Source organism: Dendrobates tinctorius, unplaced genomic scaffold (genome assembly GCF_039654945.1).
Source record: "Dendrobates tinctorius isolate UK_male_01 unplaced genomic scaffold, ASM3965494v1 ptg000254l, whole genome shotgun sequence".
In the NCBI taxonomy this organism is placed as follows: Eukaryota; Metazoa; Chordata; class Amphibia; order Anura; family Dendrobatidae; genus Dendrobates; species Dendrobates tinctorius.
Window position 1 is genome coordinate 9,792,566 of NW_027361921.1, and position 20,536 is coordinate 9,813,101.

The window sequence follows — 20,536 nt, forward strand, 5'->3', positions numbered from 1 at the left end:
TGATTAGAAGCAATTTGCCTTCATATTAAATGTTGCAAGTTTCTTCTAGCAGTGCACAAGTTAATTTGCTCAGTTGAGAGCTCCTGGAAGCTTTCCTGCCTTAAGGCTTTCAGCTGTGCACCATTAGCCACTCATATCTCCTATATAATCTGGGCCCTGGCTAATGCTCATTATCAGAGATAGCTTTTGCTGCATGGGTGGAGGTTGTTGGTGGTTGTTATTGGAGAATGCATTTGGTGGATTTATCTGTGACTGTTGCTAGGTTTTGAGTGTATGATTCCCATGCTTCTCCTACTTTGGTTTTACCCCATCCTCCACTCCCTGGTGCATTCCTCTGTTATCTGTGTAAGTATGTTTGGTATTTTTCGTTATTCCTTTTTGTATTACCTTGTTTGACTGGTTGATGTATTGCGGTACACTACTACTCCCTTCTAATCTGGGTGGGGGAGGGGTACAGACTTCAGGAGCTAAGGCATAGTCCGTGGCCCCGGGATATTCATAATCAAAAGTAATCCAGGGAGCAGCGTGAGCTAGGGCATCCCTAGCGTTAGGGACAGGAAATGAACCCCTGTTCCTGGGACACCCGACAACAGAGTTGTGACAGTTGATTTTGCACAACATGAATTAAAATGTGTTTAGCCTCCTTTAAATGTTGTACTTACACAGTTTTTCTTGCGTTCTGTTTCCTCAGTTCGATCTCTTGGATCAATTGCTCTTCGAAAATCAGAGAATATTGATTATAAATATCATTTTGATGTTTTTAGCATCAATTTTAATGAGGAACTTGTCGCATTTTATGGCGGCAGCCTTCTGAAGCAAACCCAATTTGTACATATATGCATTAAAGCAATCCTGCGCCTTTATAAGGTAAGATTTTTGTTTACAGTGGCTTTACACATTTGTCATGGTATTTGAGAGATTAATTTTTGTGCAGCTAGACATTTTGTTAAAATATTTTGTGGGAATATAAAATATATCACTAAAATTGCCTTTTTACATTGCATGACATCATCAGGTTTGACCGATTGGAGATACGGCCACCGCCTGATATGTAGCATTCTATAATGCTGTAACTACGTGCTGCTTGACCTGCAAGACAAGAAAAAGACCTTTTATTATACTCATCTGTGGGCTTTCCAGTCCGAAGGGTGTTGCTGGTCTTGGTACGGCGCTTTTTTGCGATGCCGTCCTCCTTGCTTCGTGCAGATAATGCGTCCCTACTTCATGCACACAGTCTCCCCGGCATTGCACTCCTGAGCAGGATCCAGGAAAGGTTAAACAGCCCCAGCGCCTGCACACTGCAGTACTTAACTCTGCTCTTGTCAGGGCATAGAAGTACGCCTGTGCAGGAGCGTGATGCCAGTGAGACTGCATGGATGACATAGGGACTGCATCCCAAGAAGAAGAGAGGCGCCAGACCAAAACCAGTGATGCTGTTCTGATCAGACCACTCCATAGAGTATAATAAAAGGTAATTTTCTTGCCTTGCAGGTCGGGTTGGAGGCATATATACAGCATTATAGAATGCTTTATATCAGGCCTGAAAATCTTTACCTTAATAGTACAAACTAATATAAGATACTATGAATCATAGAATCATAGTACAAACTAATATAAGATACTATGTACTATATTTCAGCAGAGAAATCTACTTCCTTACCTTCTTGCAAATTTTGTGTCTCTCTCGCATCCTCTTTTTAAGGGCTCATGCAGAAGAGCGCATAAAACGGACTTGTGCTATCTGATTTTTAATCGGATCTCTCAGGGACATCACACTGACCCATGTTATGCAATAGGGCTGTCAATATAAACCAAGGGTGGGCAGTTTTTTTTCCTGTGGGGCAACATGAGAGACGGTGACTGTTGTGGAGGGCCGAACTAACAGGCTTAAATGAATTAAGCTCAATATTAATATCGACATATAATTATTATAATTATAATTAACGTATGTACTCGCATATAAGCCGAGATTCTCTTCCCATTTTTGTGGGCTGAAAGTTCCCCTCTCTGCTTATACGCGAGTCATATACGCCAGGAGGTCGGCGGGGGAGGGGGAGCGGGGGTGTCAGATCATACTGACCCCCCCTGGTGCATCTCTGCAGCCCCTCCACTTCTCTCGGTCTCAGGCTCCTTCCTTCAGTGGTCACGTGGTACCGCTCATTAAAGTCATGAATATGCGCATATTCATCACTTTAATGAGTGGTACCGCGTGACCGCTGAACACAGGAAGAGCTGCGACGCCAGAGACCTTCTGAGAAGCAGGGGCTGCAGAGACCGTGCAAGGAGGGGGTGAGTATCATCTGACAGCCACGCTCCCCGTCCCCTGCCTGCTGAAGGAAGGAGCCTTAGACCGGGAGAAGCGGGGCTGCAGAGACCGTGCCAGGAGGAGGTGAGTATAAGCAATATTCACCTGTCCCCGGGCCGCGCCCTCTGCTGCTTGAACGTTACTGACAGACGACCCGGAAGAGAGCATCAGCGGTGGACTGGGGACTGGTGAATATTTGAGGTGCCAGGGCCCTGAGCCAGCGGCAACACCGGCACCTGTCCGCCATAGTGCGCCGGTGTCCCTGCCTGCTTAGGGCTCCGGCACCTGGCCACCAGCATTTTGCAGCAGCGGCAGCAGCATATGGGGGCATAATCTATGGAGCATGATATGGGGCATATTCTATGGAGCGTCTTATGGGGCAACATATGGGACATGAACTATGGAGTTTCATATGGGGTATCTTATGGGGGCATAATCTATGGTTCATCTTATGGGGCATCTTATGGGGGGCATAATCTATGGAGCATCTTATGGGGGCATAATCTATGGAGCATCTTATGGGGCCATAACCTTTATAGAGCAGCATATGGGGCATAGTCTATGGAGCATCTTATGGGGCAGCATATGGGGCATAATCTATGGAGCATCTTATGGGGATATAACCTTTATGGAGCAGCATATGGGGCATATTATTCTATGTTGCATCTTATGGGGCCATTATTAACCTTTGTGCAGCATTATATGGGTCGTATTTTGTATGGAGCATCTTATGGGGTCATCATGAACTGTATGAAGCATTATATGGGGCGGTGGGTTACGTTGCCGACCAAGAGCCACTGTTTTCAGTCTCTTGGTTGTCTCTGTCCACGGGCCGTACTGAGACAGCCAGAGGGCCGGATGTGGCCCGTGGCCCGCACTTAGCCCAGGTCTGATATAAACCATTGTAAGGTAGCGCTGTTATTCAAGTAGAAGATACTCGCTTAGCCGCCACAACACCAGATCCGGCACGGGTTTTCCATAAGACAATTATAGTCCATGTGGTTTACTCAGCATCATAAACCCACAGTAGTAACATACAGTTCATAGAATCAGCATAGCGTCCATGACAGAGTTAAGCTCTGTAATCCCTGTGGTCACACAGGTTATGCATACACAGGCTCTTCAGCCTCAGATATCTCACCCACGTCAGGGTTTCCTCATAGTTCCTTCATCATGCTGTAGACATCCATTCCCTCCAGGGAATCATCAGTCACGTGCAGCCATTCAACCCAGCATTCACGTGCTGTCAGGAAAGGAGACACATCTCCCAGCGGGACCGTCCACAATGGACCAACCGGGTCCCAGCATTCACCCATGTGCCCTACCCTGGCCACCTTATATGGTCCATAGCCACACCCACCAGGTCACATGGCTATGACCTCATCACAGGTCCTTGAACCATTCTCACACTCTTTACAATATTGTTCTTAACCACACCCCTGGGTGGATTTGTAGGTAACTAGTGCCGCCAGTCTCCCCAGCTACCTGGAGACTTCTCCTGGACACATTGAAACAGCACCTCAGTAGTATCACTGCTGATCAACATACACATAAGTCTCGATCTCAAGGCCACCCACCTTGAGATACACAACGGTCATTCAGTATTCTGCCATTCATCCTCTCGTAGGACATCCACACAGCGCCCCCTAGCGGACACAGTGGTCACTACACCACACCATTCTCTTCTGAGTCAGACTATCCGTGAGAGAAAATTCTCTACGTGCACTACTTTCATCCGAGTCTTGGATGAGACTTAAACATGTTAAGTCTATGGGTGTATATAAACAGTCGGATCCCACACAGACCATCAGAGTGACATCCAATTTTTACAAATAGATTTCTATTACATACCTAAGAAACTGTATTTGGTCATTTACATCACACAGATGTTAGACGGATGTACAAAATGGACACAAGGATGGCATATGCATAAAAATTTTTAGGAAAAAAAAGTTGGGACGATTTTTCGTGTTTATCCTCAGGCACCCTAAGGATTCATTCACTCGTCCGATTTTTGCATGTACGAGAAAAAACGAAATGATGTTGACCAGTATATAATCCGTTTTTCTGAGATGTGGACAAAAACGTCTGTCCTTCTACATTCTGACAGTCTTGATAAATCGGACCCATTGAGGCCAGTGTCGAATTGTTAGGAATTTCTTAATCACCGGCTGGAAAGGTCACAACTTGAGTACTACCCGCTGTAATCTTTGGAGGGAACAGCTCTCTTCTGCCCCCTATCGTTGACAATTACATGATTGGCCGACAAGCAACGGAAATGGCCTCAGGCTGTTCGCACTACTAGGCATGTTATCGGAAAACTAACACTGGCATATACATCCTCGGATTCCAACACATGGAATATGTGTATATACCCCCGTATGGTCACCGCTAACTGCACGATAACCCCAGACTACTCGCTGTCACCACCAATCCGTTTTGGTTGATTCAACACCGATTAACGTAGCATATGGCTTTGAGGTGTAGTTTACAAAACAGATGGAACAGAACTATTAAATTTTATATCAAAGGCCTCTTTCACACATCAGTTTTTTGCTATCAGTCACAATCCGTAGTTTTTTTTAAAAAAAAACGGATCCGGCGACTGATGCCGCTGTATCCGTTTTTTTCCATAGACTTGTAGTAGCGACGGATGGCCACACGTTTCATCCGTTGTACGATGGATCCGTCGGAAATTCTTTGTCGGACATGAAGCTAGGGAAGGAATGTGAGAGGTATAGGCAGGTTCAAGTCTGTGCTCACTGCTGGCTTGCAGCCTTGCACAAGGAATGATGGACTACATATGTAGTCTTGTGGCTGTTCTGACAGTCCATATTACGGAATCACCAGTGAGGCCAAATTGTGGGACTTTGTCGTGTCAGGCATGAGCCCTCGGTACAAAGAAATGCACACCAGTTGTGAGCAAAACAATTGTGTTTATTCCCCTGTGAGCAGGTTACTGAAGCAAAAAGGCATAAAATATGAAACTTTGCAGATAAGACTAGTTTCACATTTGCGTCTTTGTGCGCAGCGCATCGTGCACAAGTAGAAACGCATGCGTTTGTGTTTTTTTTTATGCGCATTCGTTCTCTAGGTGTTAAACCAGTGTCTACACATATTTACTCATAAAACACATGCGTACGCATGTCCTTGCGCACGCCTGCGTTCCCATAGACTGTAATGCGTTGTTAAGACGCATTCCGTGCTCAAGCAAACGCATGCCTTTTTTTTTACGCCTTTGGGCGGACCCAAAAATGCAACAGGTTGTGTCTGGCGCGTCTAGACGAACACCTTGAAAAAACACATGCGCACGAAAACGCAGACAAACGCATGCAAACTCAAGACCATACTCACGCCATGTTAAACATAGGTACGCATGCGCACGATGCGCTGCGCAAAAAAACGCTAATGTGAAACCAGCCTAAGTTGTATGGGGTTATTTAGGGGAGTTATCCTTTAATTATTTATTGTAAAACTAGTAACTGAATAATTGTAGTGGACAACATCTTTAAGTATTTTTTATTCTGTTTTCTTGCTCCATTTTTAGCATTGCAAGTTATGTGAATCATTGATCACTTGATTCATGATTCTTCATAGAGTTACAAGTTGTATAATCAAAAAAGCATCCAAAAACAATAAAAAAAATGCAAGACACATTGCTTTATGCATTTACGATAAAAAAAACAATGGAGATCTGTGGGAGGAAAATTGCAGGTTTCTCCTTCGCCTCATTGGGGGACACAGGTACTGTGGGTGTATGCTACCGCCATCTGGAGGCTGACACAAGGCAAACAACACAAGGTTAGCTCCTCCCCCGCCCTATACACCCTCTCCCTGAATGCGGGCGGAAACCAGTTTTTTGCTTAGTGTCTATGGAGGCACACGTCTGGTCTTTTTCTCCAGCCTTTTTTCCATGAAGATTAGACAGGGGCAACGGATCCTATTGAAAGGGTCCGATTTCCCCAAACCATCAACAGGCGAGCAAGTGCGAGTATCCCTCCACGTATCCTCTTCCGCGACGTGGGACATGATGCGGCACCTAGCCCTGACCACCCCTAGGTATGGAAACCATTTGGCTGTACAGAGGCACAAGATGGTCCGAGCGGCCCCCAGTGCTCCACCAACGCTAGACGGATGTGCTGCAAGGCGGCGGACGGTCCTTCTCCTCGGCCTCGGAAGCTGGATGGATTGAGGGTGCCTGCACCGTCCGGGATCCCCCCACCACCCCCGCCTCCCTAATGGTTTGCATACCTGCTGGCGATGAAGGTACAGGGCTTGGGTGGGCTTGGATCCGGCTAGGCCGTGCGTGGGGCTCCTGGGCAGCAGGGGAGATGTGGCGCTGCAGGCAAAAATAGGCTCTCCTTCCCTGTTCCTCTCATTAGCACAGGAGCATCTCCGCCGCAGAGCGCAGTTGCGGCGCCGCCGGCCACCGCCCCGCTGGCGGGTGTTTAAGTGTTTCGTCACTTCTGGGGCCCGCTCCCTGGAAGCCTGGGCAGGCGCCGGATAAATTGAGGCACCGGCTTCAGACCGGGGTAGGCCGCGACTGGTAAAGTGGTCAGCCTGCCCCATGGAGAAGCACAGAGACGCTGGAGCGTTGGCATGAGGGGGACGCAGGAGCGGTGAGTGAAACCAAGTCTGCGGGAGCTCGCTAGGACGCAAGGGGTGCCCCCCCCCCTCTATATAAAAAAAAAAAAAATAAAAAAGCAAAGCACCTGGCAGAGGCAATATGGCCGGGAAAGGAAAGGTGCACTCTTTCCCCTACACTGCATGCATCTCCTGTAAGGCTGCGTTTCCGCGTGCGCAGAGCAACAAATTGTGCGAGGCCTGCGATTCCGAACGTTCCCAGGAGCCCCCCCGGCAGCTGAGTCCAGGGAACAAAATCCTTCGGAATGGGCCCTATAATTATCCCAATCTATGGCATCGCTTACAAGGGCGATTGAGTCTTTTCGCGCCCCGAATGGAGGCAAGGATAGTGCCTCGCTTATCTGGGAGGGGTCCGCCACCTCACAAGAGCCTTCGGCCTGCAGGGGCTGCTCTCATTCCAGGCAGGTGCGAAGGAAGCGGACCCACACGAGGTCTCTCGGTCTATCCGGTCCTTCAAAATCTGGCAGTCCAGCATCTCGCTCTCCCTCACCAATGGTCGGGAGTAGGCAGAGTTCGGATGGTGACTCAGATGGGCCACTGGACCTTGATACCCCAGGGAGTCGAGAGACAGTGGACAGCCTCATTCAAGCTGTCAATCAGACCCTGGGGGTAGAAGATGAGGTTACTTTGGCTTCGAGCCATAAATTAGCCTTTAAACGGGCCAGGCGACCCCACAATTTGGTACTCACCCGGAATTTGAGGATATAGTGCAGCGGCACAGAGAACGCCCAGATAGGCGTTTTTCGGGCCAGATGACTATAGAGGCAAGAAATCCATTTGCCTCGGAACTCCGTAAAGGATGGACGGAATCACCAGTGGTGGATCCGCCAGTGTCACGCCTGGCCTCAAAGTCTCTGTTGTCGGTACCAAGTGGCTCATCCATTAAGGACCCCACTGATACCGAGTGGCTCATCCATTAAGGACCCCACTGATAGACTCATAGCCTGGCTCGATCAGTTTTTGAGGCATCAGGGTCAGCGCTTGCTCCCTCGTTTGCGGCAACGTGGGTAGCCAAGGCCATGATGTCATGGTCAGAATCATTGAATAGGGCCTTGCAGGATAGCGTCCTGGCTGTGGAGGTGTCAGAGGTTGCAAGTCAGATTGCGATGGCTGGAGACTACTTGATCAATGCTTCCTTAGATGCAGCCAATTGTGCGGCATCTGCAGCCGCTAACGCGGTAGCCATTAGGAGAGCCGTTTGGTTAAGAACTTGGCGAACTGATTCTGTCTCCAAGAAGTCTTTGACTTCCTTGCCCTATCAGGGAGCCCGCCTGTTCGGGGAGAAGTTGGATCAGCTCATCTCTGACGCGAGAGGGGGGAAAAAGCAGCTTCCTCTCGCAGCAGAAAGTTAAGCAGTCTTTTCGCCAGGTCCCGGCACGGTTTCGGACCTTTCGCAATACCGGGTGGACGACGGCCACCAGTTGGGTCGGCCCAAATCGCTCCAACCAGGGTAGGGAGCGACAGGTCTCATATAGACGCAATCCATTGGGGAGGATGCGTGCGCGCCAGCCCAGGTGAGAGGAACCAGGCCGCAGAAGTCCTCAGCCAAATGACTCGCAGCACGTTGTAGGCGATATCAGCAGGGTAGGCGGCCGCCTGCTTTTCTTTCGCCATGTCTGGGTCGACATAGCACACGACTCATGGGTGGCGGAACTGGTGTCTTCGGGGTACAATATAGAGTTTATCAGGTACCCCAAGACGTTTTTTTCTGTCCCGACTTCCCAGGGTGAAGTCCCAGGCGAAGGCGTTGCTGGAGGCCATCGATTCACTCCAGTACAACGAGGTCATAGTTCCCGTACCAGAGCACGAGAGAGCTCAGGGTTTTTATTCCAATCTGTTTGCAGTCCCCAAAAAGGACCGGACGGTCAGGCCTGTTTTGGACCTGAAGCTCCTGAACAAATTCATCAGGGTCAAACACTTCAGGATTGAATCTCTCCGTTAAGTTATTTCGGCCATGGTGCAGGGAGAGTACTTAGCCTCTCTCAACATCCAGGACACCTACCTGCACTTCCCCATTTTTCCACCGCATCAAAGGTTCCTTCGATTCCTCATCAATGGCCGTCACTTCCAGTTTGCAGCGCTGCCCTTCGGGCTAGCCACCGCCCCCAGAGTGTTCACGAAGGTAATGGCAGTCGTGATGGCCGTCTTACACTCTCGGGGCATAGTCGTCTTGCCCTACTTAGATGACCTCTTGGTGAAGGGCCCCTCATTTCGGGCATGCCAGGAGAATGTCGGCATTACGCTGGATACGCTCTCCCGCTTAGGGTGGTTGGTCAACAGGAAAAGTCATCCCTTGTGCCAGCCCAGAGGATCTCCTTTCTAGGAATGATCTTCGCTACCTCCCGAGAGTCGGTGATTCTCCCGCAAGACAAAGCCCTAGCGCTCCAGCAAGGAGTCCAAAAGCTCCGGCAGCCTGTCCCTCACACCATTCGTTTTGGAATGAGGATACTGGGGAAGATGGTGGCAGCAATGTAAGCAATTCCGTTTGCCCAGTTTCATCTTCGCCCACTACAGCATGCCCTCTTGGCAGCTTGTGACAAGAACCCGTTTTCGCTCGATCAGCAGTGCCGGCTGTCCCTTCAAGTCAGGCAGTCACTGGAGTGGTGGACGATCAGATCCTCCCTTCTTCAAGGGAAACCTTTTCCCCCAGAGCACTGGCTAGTGGTCATGACCGATGCCAGCCTCCTGGGCTGGGGAGCAGTTTTTCGCCATCACACGGCTCAGGGCCAATGGTCCCAACAGGAGGCACGCCTCCCGATCAACCTGTTGGAAATACAAGCGGTCCGGCGGGCGCTGCAGCATTTTCAGCACCTTATAGTAGGACCACCCATTCGGATTCAGTCAGACAACGCCACGGCGGTGGCTTATGTAAATCATCAAGGGGGCACGCGCAGCAGGGCAATCATGCGCGAGATAGGATTCGTCCTTAAGTGCGCCGCGAAGAACCAGTCGGTATTGTCGGCAGTCCACATCCCAGGAGTAGAAAATTGGGCAGCAGACTTCCTCAGCCGGCAGGAGGTCGTGGCTGGGGAATGGGCCCTGCACCCCGAGGTCTTCCAGCAGATTTGCCAACGATGGGGAACTCCGGAAGTGGATCTGATGGCGTCCAGAATGAACGCCAAGGTACCCGTGTACGTCGCTCGGCCACGGGACCCGCGAGCGGTCGAGGTGGATGCGTTGGTTCCACCATGGAACCAGTTTCGCCTTCCATACTTGTTTCCCCTGTTGCCATTACTTCCGAGGGTCATCAGGAAGATCAAAACAGAAGGGGTTCCGGCGATTCTGCTAGCACCAGACTGGCCCCGGCAGGCGTGGTACGCAGATCTGGTGCAGCTGCTCACCGACGTCCCATGGCGACTGCCAGAGTGTCCAGATCTACTGTCCCAGGGCCCGATCTTCCACCCGAACTCAGGGGCCCTGTGTTTAACGGCATGGCCGTTGAATCTTGGATTCTGACCCAGGCTGGGTTCGAGCGTGGAGTGGTCGCTACAATGGTTAGCGCCAGGAAGTCTACCTCGGCAAGAATCTACCATCACACCTGGAAAATTTTCTTCGCTTGGTGCCGAGAGCGGGGGTTTTCGCCCCTAACATTCTCTATTCCCAACATCTTGGCCTTTCTCCAATCAGGCCTAGACGTGGGACTTGCCCCGAGCTCAATCAGGAGACAGACTTCGGCGTTGTCAGTTTTTTTCCAGCGGAAGATTGCTACTGATATGCAGGTGAAGACTTTCATCCAGGGAGTCTCTCATTTAGTACCTCCCTATAAGGCGCCAGTGGACACCTGGGACCTTAACCAGGTCCTGAGTGTCCTGCAAGAAGCTCCTTTTGAGCCGCTACAGGATATATCTTTATTATTTCTCTCTTGGAAGGTGGTGTTTTTGGTGGCCATTACCTCCGTGAGGTGAGTGTCGGAGTTGGCGGCTCTGTCTTGCCGAGCACCTTTTTGCCAGACGGATACGCTGTTTGTGCTCCCTGAGTGGCGCAGGAGGGGACTCGCGGCCTCAAAAGCGACCATAGCCAGATGGATCCGTTTAACTATTCAGGAGGCCTATCGCATCAGAGGTGCGCCAGTTCCATCAGGGATCAAAGCGCACTCTACTCAGGCAATGGGCGCCTCTTGGGCGTTTCGGCACCAGGCTTCGGCGGAACAGGTATGCAAGGCAGCGACCTGGTCCAGCCTGCACACGTTTACTAAACATTATAGTATCCATACTCGGGCTTCGGCGGATGCGAGCCTGGATAGAAGGATTCTCCAAGCAGCGGTGGCGCACCTTTAAACAGGAAGTGCATGTAGCTTGGATCGGTGAGTCAATCTCCCACCCAGGGACTGCTTTGGGACGTCCCACAGTACCTGTGTCCCCCAATGAGGCGAAGGAGAAACATGGATTTTTGTGAGTACTCACCGTAAAATCCTTTTCTCCGAGACGCTCATTGGGGGACACAGAACCCACCCTGTTAGCTAAGTTGGCTCTCGTTTATTTAATTAATGTATGTTCTTTTGTGAATGTCAGGGTGGTCCTTTGCCAGACATATTGTTTTTCTGCATTAAGGCTGATTGTTATTGTTCTCCTACTGCTTTTGCACTAAACTGGTTTCCGCCCGCATTCAGGGCGAGGGTGTATACGGCGGGGGAGGAGCTAACCTTGTGGTGTTTGCCTAGTGTCAGCCTCCATATGGCGGTAGCATACACCCACAGTACCTGTGTCCCCCAATGAGCGTCTCGGAGAAAAGAACTCACAAAAATCCATGCTTTTGTTTATATGAATAACATCAATTTATGCAAATAGCAGAAAATGCAAGTCAAGTAAAAAAAAAAAAGAAAAAAAGTCACCTGAAATGCAGTGTGTGTGTGTGTCTAGTCTCTCATCTCTGTTCAGCTTTTCAAATGTGTGATTATACACATTTTATTTAATCTTCTCATGGTTGTTTTACACCTGACCTCCAACCCTTTTTTTTTTTTTTTTTTCTATTTTCTTAAATATAGAACCAAGAATTTCCCCCGCAAAGTGTTATTCTTCTTGGACATTCAATGGGTGGCCTTATTGCAAGAGCATTATTTACACTAAAGAAATTTAAGCCTCAAATGATAAACTTGATTATAACGCAAGCTACACCTCATGTTATGCCAGTGTTGCCTATAGATTATTATCTAACTGGTAAGTTTAACTTTCACTAGAGATTGCTGGTTTGGGGGAAGCTGCATATGCTTATGTGTTTTCAAAGTACGCCATACATTATTTTACACTAGGGATGCGCTGCACTAAAAAGTAAGGCATATTGAAAGTATAAAGCAGCGATGGTGAATCTATTAGAGACCGATTACATAAACTGCAACCCAAAACTCGCTTATTTATCGCAAAGTGCCAGTACTGCAGTTTAACCTGAATACTGAGGTTCAGTTTAGAAAGAACAACTCATGCAGAGTGCATCCTGGTATATATGCTCTCACCCACCCTTCCTGGTCTATGCCCCCCATCCTGGTATATGCCCTCCCATCTCCCCACATCCTGGTATATTCTGCCTCCATCCATGTATATGCCTCCCATCCATGTATATCTATTTATATTCCCCACATCCATATATGTGTCCCCCATTATTGCTAATGCGCCCCCATCCTGGTAAATGTGACGCCATCATTGTACATGCACCCCCATCCTGGTATATATCACCCTGTCACTGTATATGCGCCCCTATCCTGCTTTATATCCCCTATCATTCTGTATGCTTCCCCCCCCCCCCAATCCTGGTATGTATCCCCCAATCTGCCGGCACCGCTGTTCAGTGCATAAAAAAAAAAAAAAATTAACACTGCTACTCGCCTTCCTTCCTTCCTCTCCCACTGGGCGCCGCGTTGTCTTCTGAAGCCTGTAGCTGATTTCAGAGTCCAAGCGATACCACTGCGATGCACCTAGTTGCTTGTACGCTGACGTCAGCTGCCGGCCTCTGATTGGCCAGCAGTGTGTATTGCGGCGCGCGACCTCGGCAACAATGCACTTACACTTCAGCTGGATGTGTGTCCGAGGACGTCGACCCACCTGAAGTAGGGGCCGGCATCACGGAGCTCCTCACCCGTCGACCTCGGTCCATGATGCTGCAGAGTGGCGATGGCACGTTTGCCCAGAGGAAGGGCTCTGCGTGCCCCCTCTGGCACACGTGCCATAGGTTCGCCAGTATAAGCCGTCCCGAGTATAAGCAGAGACCCCTAATTTTGCCACAAAAAACTGGGAAAACTTATTGACTCGAGTATAAGCCGAGGGTGGTGCTACACAACTGTTAATGGTGGTCCAAATAGATGCTCCATAGATAAATACCCCCCATAAAATGCTGCACAAGGGTTAATGGTGGCCCAAGAAGATGCTCCATAGATAAATACCCCCATATATTGCTGCTGCCACTGCAATTAAAAAAAAAAAAAAAAAAAAATATGGCATACTCGCCTCTCGTTGCTGGGGGCCAGGTGCCGGTGTCCTGAGCAGGCGGGGGACACCGGTGGGCTATGGGGGACAGATGCCGGTGTCGCCGCTGGTTCAGGGCCCCCGCTACTGGCGATATTCACTTGTCCCTGTTCCACCGCTGCGCGCTGCTCTGTCTCCCGGGTCTCTGCAGTGACGTTTAGCAGAGGACGCGCACTGACTACGTCATCACGCCCTCTGACCTGAACGTCACAGTCAGAGGATGCGGAGGACAGAGCGGCATGTGGCGGTAGAACGGGGACAGGTGAATATTGAATATACTTACCCCCTCCTGGCGCACGGTCTCTGCAGCCCCCCCTGCTTCTTCCATGGTCTCGCCGCAGCAGCGCGTCCAAGTTTCAGCGGTTACGTGGTACCGCTCATTAAGGTCATGAATATGCGCATATTCATGACTTTAATGAGCGGTGCCACGTGACCGCGGAACGCAGGAATAGCTGGGGCGCCAAGACCATGGAAGAAGCAGGGGGGCTGCAGAGACCACGCCAGGAGGGGGTAAGTATGATCTCTGACACCCGCGCTCCCCCTCCGACCCCCGTATATGACTCGAGTATAAGCCGAGAGGGGCACTTTCAGCCTTAAAAAATGGGGTGAAAATCTCGGCTTATATTCGAGTTTATACGGTAAGTATGTTACAATAGGGGGAAGCTAATCTCACCCTTATGGACCCTGATAAAGTCCCTTCCTGACTGCGGAGGTTGGCACCCTAGTTATTGACAACGTCGGCAGCCCTTGAAGACCCTAGACCACCCTAGATACAAAAGAAGTGGTATACACAAAAAAACACACACATACATAAACACCCGAAAAAAGCCCCTAGTGGGGAGACATAATATGTCTCATTAGAAAAAGTGTTAAAGTGCTATAAACTTATCTCGAAATACAAAATTCCAATATCATAGACTTATCTTGGAGTAAAAAATATTGAAATTGCAGCTAGGTAAACTTATCTCATAGTAGAAAAATGCTTATATGCTGCAAAAAAGACAGACCATGGGGTAAATACCCACATAAAAATACCTCAGAAAAAGCGTATACAGAGGGATCAAATTTCTACAGTTAATAAACTAGCACATAAAGTCACTATTCCCCCCCAATGAAAGGGGTATCAGTGAAACCCGCAAGGTATACTAATTGGGAAGAAAAGCACAAGAAATGACAGATTTTCAATACGTTTGGATATAATAATCCATCTGAGAAAAATATTGCAACAATTCAGAGGTGCTTTAATATACCACAATTAAATGAGGCTAATATTTCTCACCCCAGAAATCTAAAAACAAAATAAATAAACGTTGCAACAAACAGTAGGTCTGTCGGCCATAGATGTATAAATACAAGCCAATACTTATCAGCCATAGATGAACGGAAAGCCCGACTCGTTTCCACCTCTAGATTGTTGAGGGTTCTTAGGGATCAACAAATGGGGTCTCATCACGACCCCGGCCGAAAGATCAATGCAGTGTGCGGCGTGTTCCATGCGCGTCTGACGCCATCATTTAAAGATTCCCCGTGATAGAGATCCAGCGTTATTTCCGGTTGCATGTACTAGATTGGGGTCCATATGGAACGCATAATGCGCTCCAAATCCCAGAAGTGCGTCAGAATGGGGTGGGCCAAGGTACCAAATGCGATCGAAGTGGAGGAAATGCACTACACAGCGCTATCATATAGACTTCCGGTCACATGTTACAGTGGAACGCATCGTGCTTTCCAAAAAAGGAAGCGTACGAGGCTGAAAATGATAAAGAGCGAGAAATGCGCTCCAACCAGACAAATTTGTATTAAGAACACTAAAGTAAAAACTAGACATTATGTCAAATAATAGTAATTACTTAACACCTTCAGACATTAGAGAACTAGCCACTTTTAGATTTATAAGCCTAAGGTTAATTCTAGCACATGTAATGTGCCAATCAATATCTTGAAAAATTATCTCCAATTTCTTAAACACATAATCCTAATAATGGCTTGTAGAACCTTGGTAGTTCATGATTAAAGATCAACTAACCCCATCTTGACAACAAATAATGGCAAAGGAACACATCCGTGTATCCAAACACAAGAAAAGAAGATAGAAAATATATAGTTCATAATAGATTTGACAAAATTGTCATTACTCAAAGAAGAGCCTTATCAAAGTATGCTAGATATGTCAGGAACCACATTGTATTAAATAACTCGTAAAGTTCAATTGTTCATTTAGGCCTTTAGGGCTCTGCGATTCGAGCCAGAAGATCCAGCGTGTCTCACGCTGTAGGATCTTCCTGTCCCAATCTCCCTGTGTCACTACGGGTTGAATTCTCTCAATCACATGAAGAGATTTGTTTTTCATCACCCCCATGCACCAAATTGACTTGGCGGGCCAGCTGGGTATCCCTGCCATGTTTAATATCCCCCAAATGTTCGCCAATACGAATTCGTAATTCTCGCTTCGTTTTGCCCACATAATCAAGTGGACAGGAGCAGGCACAAAGATATACCACACCTGTCGTTTTGCAATTTTCAAAGCAATTAATATTATAGGTCGTCCGAACCTTAGATATCCCTTTAATACAGATCCCCCTAAAAAAGGCCTTTATAGCCTCCCAAACAATCCCTTCATGCGCCATACCACTATTAATCCCAAAGAACTCCAGGAGCTCCTTCTCTAAGTCACCTCCTTTGTCAATTAGCTGCAGCCAGAAGGGATTTAATCGCCAAAGAGGTTTACTAATCGTTAGGCAACCCTGCTCGCCAAGCAGCACATACATTGGGGAGTGATCAGACACCGTTCTAGTCAGATATCCTACATCTGTCACAAGATTTAACATTTGGTCATTCCCCAACGCCAGATCAATCCTTGATAAAGAAGAAAAGGTCACGGAGAAACACGAGAATTTAGGCACCCCGGGGTTGTGAACCCTCCATAGATCAATCATAGATGTTTCTCTTAACAAACCACTAAATGGAGTACAATTGCCCCCCCCCCCCGCTTTATAGCCCCCCCCCCCACCTCTGTCCCAATGAGAGTCGGGTACATTATTGAAGTCACCCATCACCAAGTACGGGATCCCTGGGAAACCTCCGATAATTTCCAATTTTCTCCGGAGCAACTGATTATTATATGGAGGCGGAACATACACAGACATTAGTATAGGCCTATTATTAAGTTTACACAGTAGACACACACATCGCCCCTCTGAGTCAATGATTGAGGTGATCTTTTCAAACTGTGTTCCCCGACATATCAGAATACTGACTCCTCCTCAAGTACGCAGAATATGTAGCATGATAACTCTCATGTATCCAATGCCCATTCAGAGTGTGAGTCCCTTCTGGGACCATATGGTTCTCCTGTAGGCAGACTATAGCTGGCTTTGCTTCGCGCAGAAACTGAAAAACTGCTTGTTTTTTAATAGCAGCAGCCAGGCCTCTAACATTCCAACTTAGAATTTTTAAATCACCCGACATTACATCTTAGACTTGTATATAATACAGCATGTGTACCAATATGTATATAACCTGGATAGGAAGCATGACCTAAACATTCCCCTTTCCCCTAAAAACTAACCCCAGAACATAGAAAATTTTTACAGAAAAAACAGTATCTTTTCCTGTACTGGAAAAACATGCGTATAGTATCCTGATCCGTCCTTTAACACTCCATATCCAGTCCCGCATCGGTTCCCTCAATGCAAGGATCCGTTATGACTTAACCTTATGAACATTATTATCATATCAGATCACGACAAATGCCCCAGGAGGCTACCAAAAGCGCCAAGTAGGAAAACAAGCACTCAGTTCATGAGACCCTCAGTCAGCAGAGTCTCTCGCCTTTTCCAGCCGCAGTTGTTTCTTGTTGCAGTCCAGCCATCTAAGTACATCTTTTGCTCGCGTGGCCTGGACCTCATGTAGGGAGGACGTGGAGTGAGAGAGCTCCTGCCCGGATCCGACAATAAATCCTGATTACCGGCACTGCTGACGAGTCCCACTGACCTGGAGGGCTGCAATATCTCCCTGGGCGTCTAGACAGCGGAGGATCCTTGGGCCATGTCGAACCGCAGCAGTAAAAAAGATAAGGAGACGCCGGGGCGCGCCTCTGCTACATCCAGGATGGCGCCAGCAAACAACAAGTCGGCCGGTAGTGGAGCGATGGGAGCTGCTGGCAGGCTGGAACGATATGCAAGGGTGCCTCCTGCTGCTGCTCGATCGCCCAGTGCACAGACTGAGGCAGACGCTGGCTGCAGCATGGAGCTGGAGGATCATCTCTCCAGGGAGGGAACAGTGAGTAAACTGGGCCCCCCTTCAGCCCGACACATGCAGACACAGGGGCCTGTGCTGGAGGAGGAAGGAGTGGGGGATGGGGAGCAGCCGGAGTCTGTGACTGCTGAGCCCACGCTGGGAGAAATCCTCGCAGCAATTAACTCCTGCAATACCACACTGGCCACTCTAAGTAATCAAATGGAGATTGTCACCAAGGACATGGCCTGTATTAAACAAGAGCTGCGGGGGGTGACTGTCAGGGTGGGGGAACTGGAGGAGCGTGTTGGTGCGACGGAGGATAAATTGCCACCAATAACACGGGAGCTGGGAAAAGCCACGCAAAATATTACAATACTGCTGAACAAGGTGGATGATTTAGAGAACCGCTCCCGTAGAAGTAATCTGCGACTGGTGGGGGTTCCGGAGAGGACGGAGGGGACTGACTCACTGGGCTTTTTTGAAAAATGGCTAATGGACACCTTTGGTAAAGATGTTTTGTCCCCATTCTTTACTATTGAGAGAGCACACAGGGTCCCTACGCGTGCCCCCCCGCCTGGAGCACCCCCGCGTCCCATCTTGCTCAAGCTCCTACACTTTAAAGATAGAGATGCTATCCTGCGCAGATCCAGAGACATTAAGGAACTTGCTATTAATGGGAGGAAAGTCTCCATTTTCCCTGATTTTTCCCTGGAGGTGCAGCGTAAAAGGGCGCAATTTATTGAGATTAAAAAACGCCTACGTGACTTACAGGTGACATTCCATGATGTACCCTGCTAGACTGCGGATTGATGTGAATGGAGAAACGCACTTTTTTGATACGGCGGGAATGGCGCTGTCCTGGCTGGATATTAATGAGAGGTCCATGAGGAGGAAGAATACTTGAAGTTCTCCCTTTTTTCGCCACCAGGTGTTACTCCTTTTTGTCTAGGACGCTATGCTGGTATAATTGCTACTGTTCATTCCATTTCGGATTCAGGGCGGGAGCTGACCGGATTGCTGTGGACACTCGTTACAGTGACAAGCTGTGGACCCTTCTCCCTGCATGGACTCTGGGCGAGTTTTCTAGCCCTGATTCTCTCTATTTGAGAGAAATGTGCAAGTTACACTTGTGTTTGGGGGTAGGGGCGCTGTGCACTGGTGTGCAGTGCTCCCTCTCCCTCCTTTGTTTTTTTCGTTTGTTGTTGTATTCCCTAATTGTTCTGTGGGATGTGATGTGCGTCAGCCGTGTCACCCAATTCATTGTACTGAGGGATGGTGGAGATTGCCTCTCTCCCTCGGGAGTGGAGTATGCTCCGATTTCTCATTTTTTAGTCTGCTCTTATGGCGATATCACTTAATATTGTAGCGTGGAATGTTAGGGGGCTCGGGGATGCAAATAAGAGATGTGCTATATTTACTAATATGCAGAAATTTCTCCCGGCTATCCTGTGTATGTCTGAGACCCACATGGTGAAAGATAATATTCATTGGATAAGAAAGGGATGGGTTTCACATGAATATCATTCCACGTACTCGACCCATGCGCGGGGTGTCAGTGTGCTGGTGCACAGGTCCATCCCCTTCTCATGTACTAAATCAGTGGTTGACCCTGGGGGCAGATTTGTATGTTTGCTTTGCACGTTATACGGTATACAATTTATTTTGGTTGCCATGTACATCCCCCCGCCCTATTCAGTCGAACCAGTAAAAAGAATCTTGTCTATTTTGGGTTCCTTTCCCCCTGCGCCGACTCTTCTAATAGGAGATTTTAATACATATTTGCATCCCTATTTGGATAAGTTGCATTCGGGAAACATATCAGAAGATGCAGCCTCAACCTCATTTGCTAGAACGTTAGTGGAGCTGGGTATGGTAGATCTTTGGCGTGTCCGAAACCCCACAGCCAGACAGTTTTCCTGCTACTCTAGCTCCCACCACGCTATGTCACGGATAGACCTGGCCATTGGGAATACACTCATGACCCCATATGTACGAGGGGTGGCCTACCTGCCTAGAAGTGTATCTGATCACTCGCCGCTACATGTCACACTTTCATGGGGACACCCCCTCACCCTATCTAGACCTATCTGGAAGCTTAATCCCTTCTGGATCCAGCTTATAGGGGGATCTTTGCATGATGCCATTCTAGAATATTTTCAACTTAATGAGTACTCTGCATCATCACACATAGTCTGGGATTCCATGAAAGCCTATGTCAGGGGCTTATATATTAGAGAAATATGCACACGGAAAAGCCAAAATAGACGCTACACCCGGGGCCTGATCCAGGAGGTGTCTGTTGCGGAGGCTGCGGTGATACTCAACCCGACAGAGGAAACTAAAAAAGCTTTGGAGAAGGCACAGGGGTCGCTCAGGGAAAACCTCATGTCGGCGGCAGCAAATAAACGTTATTTCCTCAAACAAAAATATTTTATAGAGGGGGAGGGAGTAGGACATTTATTGGCCACGGTCATTAGAGCACAGGACGGATCTTCATATATCAATAGGCTAAAAACGGACTCGGGTGGTCTTGTGACAGACAGTGCGGACATAGTGAGTGAGATAAGGAGGTATTATATGTGACTATACACATCAGATTGCAGTCTCATGGAGACTGAGATTGAGCAGTACCTGGATGCTCTCTCTCTCCCTGCATTGGCTGATAGCGATAGGGATTCATTGGATCGAGACATCCTGTTGGAGGAGTTGGAGGAGGCGCTTGGTCAGATGCAAAATGAAAAGGCTCCAGGAATGGATGGCCTGCCTGGCGAGTTTTACAAAACCTATGCACCCTTACTGCTACCTAAGCTACTTAAGGTATTTGAAGAGGCTGAAAGGCAGAGGGTCCTCCCGCCATCTATGAGGGAAGCTTTGATAGTTTTAATATTAAAGC

The 20,536-nt window shown here is 48.4% G+C and overlaps 1 protein-coding gene across 3 annotated transcripts in view; it reads left to right on the forward strand.

The window, feature by feature from the left end:
• Positions 1 to 20,536, forward strand: part of PGAP1 (post-GPI attachment to proteins inositol deacylase 1) — a 794,782-nt gene that overhangs the window by 49,437 nt on the left and 724,809 nt on the right. For all 3 annotated transcript variants that reach the window (XM_073558145.1, XM_073558147.1, XM_073558146.1), the window contains exons 3-4: positions 692 to 867; positions 11,934 to 12,105. In XM_073558145.1, coding sequence (XP_073414246.1) covers positions 692 to 867; positions 11,934 to 12,105 — 348 coding nt within the window. The remainder of the gene's footprint in view (positions 1 to 691; positions 868 to 11,933; positions 12,106 to 20,536) is intronic.